This window comes from Pongo pygmaeus, chromosome X (genome assembly GCF_028885625.2).
Source record: "Pongo pygmaeus isolate AG05252 chromosome X, NHGRI_mPonPyg2-v2.0_pri, whole genome shotgun sequence".
Taxonomy (NCBI): Eukaryota; Metazoa; Chordata; class Mammalia; order Primates; family Hominidae; genus Pongo; species Pongo pygmaeus.
In genome coordinates, this window is record NC_072396.2 from 154949763 (window position 1) to 154962551 (window position 12789).

The window sequence follows — 12789 nt, forward strand, 5'->3', positions numbered from 1 at the left end:
ACAAACACCAGTGAATTCTTTAGCTCTGGAGTTTTTTTTCCTGGGAAGGAATGTTTTTGATGATATATTCAATTTATTTAATTAGATATGAAATGCAGATTTTTCTGTTTCATCTTGTCTCCAATTCAGTAAGTTATTGTTAAGAAATGTGTTTACTTTATCCAAGTTGTCAAATTTGTTGGAATAAAGCTGTTTATAATATTTTATTATCTTTTTAATGTTGTAGGATCTTTAATGATCTCAGGCTTTTCTTGTTTTTGATGATCATCTTTTATTCCTGTTAGTGCTAATTTGCATTCTCTTTTTTCTTGATTAGTCGAGGTAGAGGAGCATCAATTTTTGCTGGTTTTGTTAATTTTCTCAGTTTTTTTCTGTTTCATTGACCTTTGCTCTTTTTATTATTTCTTAACTTCTACTTACTTTGGATTTACTTTCCCATGATTTTCTGGTTTCTTAGAGTGGAATCCTAGGTCATTAATTTTAGGCCATTCTTCTTTTCTAATATAAACATTTAAAGTTACAACTTTTTTCTCTAAGTGCTGCATCACTTGCTTCCCACAAATTTTAATATGTTGTGTTCTTATTGTCATTTAGTTCAAAATATTTTCTAATTCTCTTTATGCTTTCTTCTTTGGCCCATATGTTATTTAAAAGTATATTGTTTAATTTTCAAAGGTTCCATTTTTCTGGCTATCTTGTTATTGACTTCTTGTTAATTCCATTGTGGTCTGAGAACATATTCTATATTTTATTTCTGTCAAATTTACTTACACATGGTTTATGGCCTAGCATAAACCTATCTTGGTGAAGGTACTATGTATACTTGGAAAAAAAAATGTGTATTCTTCTCTCGTTAGATATAGTGTTCTATAAATATTAGTTAAGTCAAGTTGGTCAGTAATGTTATTTAGATCATCTAAGTCTTTACTAATTTTTGTCTAGCTCCTTTATCTGTAGCTGAGAACAAGTTGTTAAAATCTCCAGCTATGTTTTCTCTTCTTAATTCTCCCAGTTTTACTTCATTTTGAAGTTCTGTTATTATACCATATACACATTTATGAATACTGTCTCTTCCTGATGAAGTAATTCTTTATTCATTATGAAATGCTTCTCTTTACCTTTAATAACACTCTTACTTGAAGTCTGCTTTACCTGATTTAATATCAAATAGCCATGGAAGCCTTCTTGTACTTACTGTTTACATACTGTATGCCCTTCTCCATCCATTTGTTTTTAGCCAATCTCTATTTTTATATTAAAATACGTATCTCCTAGAAAGCACATGATAGTGTCTTGCTCTTTTTCTCCATTCTGACATTCTGCCTTTTAATTCAAACTTAGTCCATGTTTATTAACATTTAACATAATTATTGATATTTCAGATTTAAATCTTTATTCACTAGTTGTTTTCTGCTTTCCCCCTCTGTTTTTCCCATATTCCTCTTTTCTGCCTTCTCTTGGATTATTTGAATGTATTGTAGATTTTTATTATATTTATTTGATTTTAGCTATACCTCTTTGCATCATTTTTAGTGTTGTTCTAGGGATTACAATGTATATTAATAACTTGCCACAATTTACTTAGAGATAATATTGTACCGCTTCATGTCAATTGTGGAAACCTTGCAACTATATTCCTCCCAATTTTATGCTATATTGTTTATGTATTACAACTTACTGACATTTTACATTCCACCATATGATGCTACAGTTTTCACTTTGAACAGTAATATGTATTTTGCATAGATTAAGAAGAACAGTAGTGTTTTATATCTACCCATTTCCAGTGCTCTTCATTTCTTCCTGTAGATCCAGACTTCCACCTGGTATCACTTCCCTTCAGCCTGAAGAACTTCGTTCAAAATTTCTTGTAATGCATATCTGATGGATATTAATTCTCTGGGTTATCTTTTATGTAAAATGCCTTCATTTAACCTTTATTCTTGGTTTTTGCTAGATATATAATTCTTGACAGTTTTCTTTCAGCACTTTAAAGATGTTGGTCTGTGGTCTTTGGACCCTCATTGTACGTCGTATGTCATAAGCAGTTACTTGAATTGTGGTTCCTCTGAATCTTACTTTCCTCTAGCTTCTTTAAGACATTATCTTTGTTTTTTAGTAGTTTGTTTGTGATGTGCCTAGCTGTGATTTGCTTTGTATTCATTTTACTTGGGACTCACTGAACATCTTTAAATCTGTGATTTTATGTCTTTCATCAAATTGGGGGAGTTTACTGCTGTCATTTTTTTCAAATACAATTTTTCTGGTTTATTTTCTCTCTTTTCCTTCTGTGACACTAATTACATATGTTTTAGATATTTTTATAATATTCTATAGGTTCCTGAGCCTCTGTTATTTTTTCTTCATTTTTTCTTCTTTGTTCTTCAGAACAGATAATTTCTATTGATCTTCATGTTTTCTGACTCTTCTGTCATTTCTAGTTTGTTGTTAAGCCTATCCAGTGAATTTTTAATTCAGATATTATATGTTTCAGCTCTAGAATTTCCACTTAGTTCTTTACTATAATTTTTACATTTCTTTTCTGATATTTTCTGACTTTTCATTCATTATAAGCATATTTTCCTTTATGCCCTTCAGCATATCTATAATAGCTGCTTTTAAAATCCTTGTCTGCTAATTCCAACATTTGAATCATCTTAGGGCTACTTTTAGTTGATTGCCTTTTCTCTTGAGTTTTCCTCATGCTTTTCTGGTTCTTCATATGTGTGGGGACCCTGGTTTTGCTCTTTTCCTTTGAAGAGTGTTGATTTTTGTTTTGTTATATTGATTTTGCTTATGTTTCGTTTTGTTTTGTTTGTGTTAGCCGGCAACTAGACTGGCTGGACTCAAACTGCAAGTTATTTCTCCTCTACAATGGGTAACAGCGCAAATAACATTTCAGTTTTTTTAGTCTTAGCTGTTCTCCTTAGAGTCTGTCACACACATGCATGGTTTAGGGTCGGCAGAGAGTTGGATGTAGTTTATACATAGGATTTGATGCTCTTTCTGGCTTTCTCATTTTGGAGGATTTCCTCCTTACTTCGCAGTAGTTGCGTTTGCTATGAACTCTGTACTCTAGTTCTTCAATACAGAAAGACTACAGCTTTTCCACCACAGTTTAAGTTGCTCTGCATGGTACAGTCTGGGTCCTGTCCTCAAGCTAAACACCAGAAAAGTAATGGGAAACTGACCCAGTGCCATTTTCTTCTTCCAAGTGTTGAACTGCCTCCACTATCTGCCTGCTTTTGATCTCTCCACACTGCCTTCAAGTAGTGTATTTATATTTTGTTTTGTTTTTCTCCAGAGTTCATAGTTTTAATCTGTAGTAAGATAGGATCAATAGGAGCTTACTTGTCTATTGCTGGAAGTAGAATCTGTAGGTTGTTTTTTTCCCTTCTTAATCATATTATTTTATTAATAAAAATTCTTAATTTAAATGTGGTCAAGTCTATTTTTCATTGTGATTCTTTTCTTAAAATCTTATGCAGGGAAGTGTTTCCTACCCCCAAATTATTCATACATTCTCTTATATAATCTTTCTTATAATTTGCCTTCTACATTTAGTTTTCTTTAGTCCTGTTGGAATTGAATTTTTACTTCTTTTCAAATAATTTTTTTAAAGTATTTTAGAATAGGTTTAGATTTATGGAAAAGTTGTAAAGATAGTACAAGGAGTTATAATAAACCCTGAATCCAGTTTTACCTGTTATTATCATCTTACATAAGTATGGTATATTTCTCACAATCAATAAACTAATATATTAATACATTGTTATTAACTAAAATCCATACTTAAATATTTCCTTTGTCATACGTCAAGTCTCAATGTATGTATACATCTGTTTCTGGACTTTACATTCTGTTTCCTTGTTCTATTTGTCTGTCCCTGAGACAATACCACACTGTCTTAATTACTATAGCTTTATAATAAATCTTGATACCTAGTAGAGCAAGTTTCCCCCCTTTTTCTTCCTTCAAGAATACTTTAGCTATACTTGACTTTTTACATATATATTTTAGAAGCAGCTTGTTAAGTTGCACACATACACACACAACTCTCAGGATATGGCATTGAATTAATAAATCAGTGTGGAAACTACTGACATCTTTATAATAGTGACTCTTCCTATTCGTGAACATTGTAAATCTTTCCATTTGAATAGATCTCTTTGGTAGATTTATTCCTAAGTATTTAATTTTTATGTCAATGTACATACTATCTTTCCCCAGTAATGTTTTAATTAATAACTGGCTGGATCAATGAATGAAAACTGTATGCTAGGCCCTGTGAAGAATATTGAAGGCAAAGGAGAGGAAGGAAGTATTTTTGAGTGCCAAAAACCTGCCAGGTATTATTACTGATGCTTTGCTTTTTTCTCAGCTAATAATTGCAACAACTGTGTCAGCATCCTATTATATTCTGCCATGTACAGATGAGAAAACTGAGTCTCTGAGAGGGTTAAGGAACTTGTCTAAGGTAATGAAGCCAGGAAGTGGTAGAGCTGGTGTTGATATCTAGGTTTGCCTGATTGTAGTGTGCATGGTCTGTCCACTGTAACATCCTGTCTCCAGATAATTCAATCATACCCCTTACTATGGACCTTAACTATTTTTGTGTGGGAAAAGGGCAGGATATAAAATGTGTATCCAGGCAATAAGGTTGAGGACTGCAGCTGCAGTAATACAGACATTCTGAGGAAACAGTCACTTTGAGCTGAAGGGCTCTGCAAGACAGGCTTCCTGCAAGAGGAAACATTGTCACTAAATTTTTCAGACTGGAGAGAATTTGGACATGCAGTAGTGGAAGGTCACAGGTGCCTGGGATATTGAAAAGACCATCTCCAGGGCAATGAATGCTGAGAATATCTGACGAGCCCCAGCATTCAGAAGCCACAGGAGGAAGTGAAGTGAAAAACTTACACCTTTGTATATGAACTAATGAGGCAGGGTTGTTGACTCCCTTCTCATAGCTTTCCTGAGAGTCCACGGTACCTCAGGCTTTAGACCTACCTCTTTTCCTCTTGGATACAGAAACAATGAAATGGAATGGGCGGTTGGCTCCCGCAAATGACAGTGACTTTGCTTATGGTGACTTTTTTGGGCACTGCAGGCAGCATCCAGCAAGAGAAAGCGGGGAGGAGCTGACAGAGCCCTCATCACTGCTTCCCTGACAGGAGGTAGGGGAAGCAAAAAAGAGCCTCTGACGGGAAGCTCACCTCTGCTTGGACCCACCACAGTTACAGCACCTGTCCAGCTTTCTGTAGCACTTGAAGGTAATCAGATCCTACAGTTTGGTGTTCAAGGCCACAACACCTGGTCCCAGTCCATCTTGCCAGTCTTCTGTGTTTCCTCTTTCCCCATCACTCATGTAGTCTATGCATGGGCCACACTCAATCATTCTGCATTTCCTGTAGTTCCCTACTTGTGGGACATTGCTCATACTATTTCTTTGGCCAGAGACCCTTCCCCACCTTCACCCTCATTCATGTGTTCAGCAAATTTGTATTGAGTGCTACACGCCAGGTACTCTTCAGGTTCCATGGGGACTTCTGAGAATTTAGGACTCCTTTCTCTTCAGGAGCAAGTGCGCAGCCTACGGAGGGGATAAGACATGTACACATAACTAGACTCCAAGGTGAAAGGGACAAACACACACATCCATCTGAGGAAAACTGCATCTTCCTACAAGCTTTCTCAGCACCTCTTCAGAATCCGGTGTGCTAAGTTTGCTCAAAATGGCAGTGCTGGAGGAAGAATTCACGTTGTCTTCAGTAGTCCTGAGCGCGGGGCCTGAAGGACTCCTAGGCATGAAGCAGAGTGACAAAACAGACCAGTTTCTAGTGACAGACAGCGGCAGAACCGTGATCCTCTATAAAGTTTCTGATCAGAAACCCTTGGGGAGCTGGTCAGTGAAACAGGGTCAAATTGTAACATGTCCAGCTGTGTGCAACTTTCAAACTGGAGAGTATATTGTTGTACACAATAATGTTTTAAGAATCTGGAATAATGAAGATGTAAACCTGGATAAAGTATTTAAAGCTACATTGTCAGCTGAAGTATATAGGATACTTTCAGTGCAAGGGTCAGAACCCTCGGTGCTCTTCAAGGAAGGTGTTCGTGGTTTAGAGGCCTTGCTTGCAGACCCCCAGCAGAAAATTGAAACTGTTATCTCTGATGAAGTGATTAAATGGGCAAAGTTTTTCATAGTATTCAGACATCCTGTTTTAATTTTTATTACTGAAAAACATGGAAATCACTTTGCTTATGTGCAAATGTTTAACTGACGTATCTTAACCAAATATACACTCTTACTTGGACAAGACAAAAACTCTTTTATAGAGAGTTTTACTGCATTGGTAGATCAGAAATTCATCTCTTTGATGTCATTAAGCTCTGATGGTTGTATATATGCAACCTTGATACCAATACGTCCAACTGACCTAGAAAAAAATCAGAGCTTAGTTAGATCACTGTTTTTTTTATTTTTTTATTTACTTTTTTTATTATTATACTTTAGGTTTTATGGTACATGTGCACAATGTGCAGGTTAGTTACATATGTATACATGTGCCATGCTGGTGCGCTGCACCCACCAACTCGTCATCCAGCATTAGGTATATCTCCCAATGCTATCCCTCCCCCCTCCCCCCACCCCACAATAGTCCCCGAAGTGTGATGTTCCCCTTCCTGTGTTCATGTGTTCCCATTGTTCAATTCCCACCTATAAGTGAGAATATGCAGTGTTTGGTTTTTTGTTCTTGCGATAGTTTACTAAGAATGATGATTTCCAATTTCATCCATGTCCCTACAAAGGACATGAACTCATCATTTTTTATGGCTGCATAGTATTCCATGGTGTATATGTGCCACATTTTCTTAATCCAGTCTATCATTGTTGGACATTTGGGTTGGTTCCAAGTCTTTGCTATTGTGAATAATGCCGCAATAAACATACGTGTGCATGTGTCTTTATAGCAGCATGATTTATAGTCCTTTGGGTATATACCCAGTAATGGGATGGCTGGGTCAAATGGAATTTCTAGTTCTAGATCCCTGAGGAATCACCACACTGACTTCCACAATGGTTGAACTAGTTTACAGTCCCACCAACAGTGTAAAAGTGTTCCTATTTCTCCACATCCTCTCCAGCACCTGTTGTTTCCTGACTTTTTAATGATTGCCATTCTAACTGGTGTGAGATGGTATCTCATTGTGGTTTTGATTTGCATTTCTCTGATGGCCAGTGATGGTGAGCATTTTTTCATGTGTTTTTTTGGCTGCATAAATGTCTTCTTTTGAGAAGTGTCTGTTCATGTCCTTCGCCCACTTTTTGATGGGGTTGTTTGTTTTTTTCTTGTAAATTTGTTGGAGTTCATTGTAGATTCTGGATATTAGCCCTTTGTCAGATGAGTAAGTTGCGAAAATTTTCTCCCATTTTGTAGGTTGCCTGTTCACTCTGATGGTAGTTTCTTTTGCTGTGCAGAAGCTCTTTAGTTTAATTAGATCCCATTTGTCAATTTTGGCTTTTGTTGCCATTGCTTTTGGTGTTTTAGACATGAAGTCCTTGCCCATGCCTATGTCCTGAATGGTAATGCCTAGGTTTTCTTCTAGGGTTTTTATGGTTTTAGGTCTAATGTTTAAGTCTTTAATCCATCTTGAATTGATTTTTGTCTAAGGTGTAAGGAAGGGATCCAGTTTCAGCTTTCTCCATATGGCTAGCCAGTTTTCCCAGCACCATTTATTAAATAGGGAATCCTTTCCCCATTTCTTGTTTTTCTCAGGTTTGTCAAAGATCAGATAGTTGTAGATATGTGGCGTTATTTCTGACGGCTCTGTTCTGTTCCATTGATCTATATCTCTGTTTTGGTACCAGTACCATGCTGTTTTGGTTACTGTAGCCTTGTAGTATAGTTTGAAATCAGGTAGTGTAATGCCTCCAGCTTTGTTCTTTTGCCTTAGGATTGACTTGGCGATGCGGGCTCCTTTTTGGTTCCATATGAACTTTAAAGTAGTTTTTTCCAATTCTGTGAAGAAAGTCATTGGTAGCTTGATGGGGATGGCATTGAATCTGTAAATTACCTTGGGAAGTATGGCCATTTTCATGATGTTGATTCTTCCTACCCATGAGCATGGAATGTTCTTCCGTTTGTTTGTGTCCTCTTTTATTTCGTTGAGCAGTGGTTTGTAGTTCTCCTTGAAGAGGTCCTTCACATCCCTTGTAAGTTGGATTCCTAGGTATTTTATTCTCTTTGAAGCAATTGTGAATGGGAGTTCACTCATGATTTGGCTCTCTGTTTGTCTGTTATTGGTGTATAAGAATGCTTGTGATTTTTGTACATTGATTTTGTATCCTGAGACTTTGCTGAAGTTGCTTATCTGCTTAAGGAGATTTTGGGCTGAGACAATGGGGTTTTCTAGATATACAATCATGTCATCTGCAAACAGGGACAATTTCACTTCCTCTTTTCCTAATTGAATACCCTTTATTTCCTTCTCCTGCCTAATTGCCCTGGCCAGAACTTCCAACACTATGTTGAATAGGAGTGGTGAGAGAGGGCATCCCTGTCTTGTGCCAGTTTTCAAAGGGAATGCTTCCAGTTTTTGCCCATTCAGTATGATATTGGCTGTGGGTTTGTCATAGATAGCTCTTATTATTTTGAGATACGTCCCATCAATACCTAATTTATTGAGAGTTTTTAGCATGCAGGGTTGTTGAATTTTGTCAAAGGCCTTTTCTGCATCTATTGAGATAATCATGTGGTTTTTGTCTTTGGTTCTGTTTATATGCTGGATTACATTTATTGATTTGCGTATATTGAACCAGCCTTGCATCTCAGGGATGAAGCCCACTTGATCATGGTGGATGAGCTTTTTGATGTGCTGCTGGATTCTGTTTGCCAGTATTTTATTGAGGATTTTTGCATCAATGTTCATCAAGGATATTGGTCTAAAATTGTCTTTTTTGGTTGTGTCTCTGCCCGGCTTTGGTATCAGGATGATGCTGGCCTCATAAAATGAGTTAGGGAGGATTCCCTCTTTTTCTATTGATTGGAATAGTTTCAGAAGGAATGGTACCAGTTCCTCCTTGTACCTCTGGTAGAATTCGGCTGTGAACCCATCTGGTCCTGGACTCTTTTTGGTTGGTAAGCTATTGATTATTGCCACAATTTCAGCTCCTGTTATTGGTCTGTTCAGAGATTCAACTTCTTCCTGGTTTAGTCTTGGGAGGGTGTATGTGTCGAAGAATTTATCCATTTCTTCTAGATTTTCTAGTTTATTTGCGTAGAGGTGTTTGTAGTATTCTCTGATGGTAGTTTGTATTTCTGTGGGATCGGTGGTGATATCCCCTTTATCATTTTTTATTGCATCTATTTGATTCCTCTCTCTTTTTTTCTTTATCAATCTTGCTAGTGGTCTATCAATTTTGTTGATCCTTTCAAAAAACCAGCTCCTGGATTCATTAATTTTTTGAAGGGTTTTTTGTGTCTCTATTTCCTTCAGTTCTGCTCTGATTTTAGTTATTTCTTGCCTTCTGCTAGCTTTTGAATGTGTTTGCTCTTGCTTTTCTAGTTCTTTTAATTGTGATGTTAGGGTGTCAATTTTGGATCTTTCCTGCTTTCTCTTATGGGCATTTAGTGCTATAAATTTCCCTCTACACACTGCTTTGAATGCATCCCAGTTGCTTAAGGCTGTTGTGTCTGGTAACACTTGAAATGGAGTTACACTCACTGCGCTGGATCAGGATCACGTCACAGTCCTGGGAAGTCCACTAGCAGCTTCTAAGGAATGCCTCTCTGTATGGAACATAAAATTTCAAACACTACAGACTTCAAAAGAGTTACCACAAGGGACCAGTGGTCAACTCTGGTATTATGGGGAAAATTTGTTTATGCTATGTGGAAAATCTCTAACTGTGATTCCATACAACTGTGAAGTGTCATCATTAGCAGGTGCTCATGGAAAACTCAAGCATAGTCAAGATCCAGGAACTCACGTCGTGCCCCATTTTGTAAACTGGGAAACACCTCAAGGATGTGGACTTGGGTCCCAGAACTCAGAGCAGTCAAGAAGAATTTTAAGGAGATGAAAAATTGAAGTGAGTTTACAGCCAGAGGTATCACCATCCAAACAACTTTTGTCAACCATAATGAAAGATTCAGAGAAACACACTGAAGTAGAAGTATGGAAATTTTTGGCTCTGAAGCAGACCCCTGACTTTCATACTGTCAATGGGGACACAGTAACAGGACTTCTGGAAAGATGTAAAGCAGAACCATCATTTTATCCCCAGAACTGTCTGATGCAGCTTATCCAAATGCATGTGCTTTCTTACAGTTTGTGCCCTGACTTAATGGAGATTGCCTTAAAAAAGAAAGATGTACAGTTGTTACAACTCTGTCTACAGCAGTTCCCTGACATTCCTGAATCAGTCACCTGTGCTTGCTTAAAAATTTTCTTGAGAATTGGTGATGACAGTCTTCAAGAAACAGATGTCAGTATGGAGTCAGTTTTTGACTATAGTAATTCTGTACATGATGAGAAAATGGAAGAGCAAACTGGAATTCTTCAAAATGGCTTCAATCCTGAAGAAGATAAATACAATAACTGTGATCAAGAGTTAAATAAAAAGCCCCAGGACAAAACCAAGGAGACCATTTCATGCTCTGTGATACCAAAAAGAGCAGCTCTACTTAATGCAATTCTTCATTCAGCATATAGCGAAACATTTCTTCTGCCTCATTTGAAAAACATCCCAGCACAGCATATCACACTGTTTCTCAAGTATTTGTGTTTCCTTTATCTGAAGTGTAGCGAAAATGCTACTATGACTCTTCCTGGAATACACCCACCTACCTTGAACCAGATTATGGATTGGATATGTCTACTTCTGGATGCAAATTTTACTGTTGTAGTAATGATGCCAGAAGCAAAGAGGCTATTGATAAATCTTTACAAGCTTGTAAAATCTCTGATATCTGTTTATTCCGAGCTCAACAAGATTGAAGTAAGTTTTTGGGAGCTACAGAAATTAAATCAAGAAAAGAATAATAGAGGATTATATTCAATTGAGGTGCTGGAGCTCTTCTGATATTACCAATTCTCCTTCATAGTCATTCTATAAAGCTCTTTTATGTAACTCTTGCTTCATCCAGGCAAGAACGGTGTTTTGTTTGCGACCATCTCAGTGTCAAGAGAAACATGTCAGTGAGTACCTGGACCATCACTTATTGATGCTCCGGGGTAGAACTGCAGGTTTCACATGAACCTATTCTAGGTTGTGGACATTGGTGTGCAGAGGTTCTGCAATTTTTTAAAAATATGTAACTGGGTTGATTTTAAGTAAACTTATTTGTGTATTGATAAAAGTCTAATTTCTTATCATGTATTTTGAATTTTCTTTTAATAAAAAACGACCATTGAAGCAGTGAAAAAAAAAGGAATCTGGTGTGCTAACAGAAGACATTTAATTATGCCATCACATATGAATTTTCTGTCCTCCAAATTGACCCAACACCTCATATATCTCTTGGGGCAGCATTCCTTTCCTGGAGGAGGTGCTTTGAGGGGAACTCTGGAGGAAGAATAAGGTTTTAGATGGTGAGCTCTTTGGAGGCCAGAACTGAGTTCTCCAAGTTTCTGAGCCTTGGTCTATTGCTTCTCCTTCCTCTACAGGTTCTCCCTGGACTATTTCTCTCATTCTTGTGCTTTAACTTTCATCAATATGCAGTTATCTCCCTGATCTTGGTCTCTTACCAAAACCTTCCCCGCATAAAGCCAAATGCTACTTGGATATCTACAGTGATCATTCCACAGCCACTGAAATGGAAGTCTTCAACCTACTTAACAACTCCATCCAAACAGCTTCTCCACTGCATGGCACTGGCATCTACCCAGTCACCCAGGCCAGATTTCTCAGCATCACCCTTAACTCCTTCCACTCACCCACCTAATCTGCCATCTGGTTCTGCCAGTTTACCTCCTAATTATTTCTGGAATGTATCTTTACCTCACCTACCCTCCTGCTACTGCACAAATTTAGGTCTTTATTATCTGTCACCTGGATTACTCTTCATTGTCCCCTCACTGTCATCCCTCTAGAGTCTCCTCTACACATCAGCTGAAGCGATTTACCTAAAATGCTAATTCAATTGCATCATCCCCACTGCTGAAAACCCTATAATGGCTTCCCAATGTGAAAAACAGATTAGAGACATCCTTTCTGAATGTGCTACAGCTGAATTAGTGTGACCCTGCCTCAGACCTCTTGGGTGAGCTCAGGCAAATCCCTTTCCTTCTCTGGGCTTCAATCTCCTTATCTAAAAAATAAGGGGATTGGAGAGTTCTGTATTTCCCAAAATGTGTTGTCTGGACTGCTGGCCATATGAAATGCTTTTTCCACATGGGTCTGGAGTAAAATGTGTTTGGAGAATGCATTCTCTAGCTGCTATTGGAGAGTGACAGTGCACCTTGACATGTCACAGCCTCTGGCAAGCCTGGCAATCAAGAAGGCTTGCTAACTTTCCTCCACTCAAGTTTCCTCAAACTTTTGTCACCACAGAATCCTTTTGGAGCTGAGCATCTATTAGAATCTGGAGGAACCAATGTTTGTGGAACATACTTTGGGAAATGCTGGAGTGGATCATTACCCAGGACTGCATTGCTGTGATCAGTGGTGATTCTGCTTAAGTTATTATTTGAGGTAAGAGGATGGTGTCTGACTCAGGTTTACATCTACCACAGTAGATACTCAGACAATGGTTATTGAACAGGGGGTGTAATAAGAAATGG

At 37.6% G+C, this 12789-nt stretch overlaps 1 protein-coding gene across 1 annotated transcript; it reads left to right on the top strand.

Moving 5' to 3' along the window:
• The first annotated feature begins 5735 nt into the window (after positions 1-5735).
• On the top strand, positions 5736-11108 carry LOC129024667 (nucleolar protein 11-like). Its single transcript, XM_054471837.2, is given in 3 exon segments — positions 5736-6472; position 6672; positions 9680-11108. Coding segments are annotated over 3 exon segments (2148 nt in total). The 3' UTR covers positions 11090-11108.
• The last annotated feature ends 1681 nt before the right edge of the window (positions 11109-12789 follow it).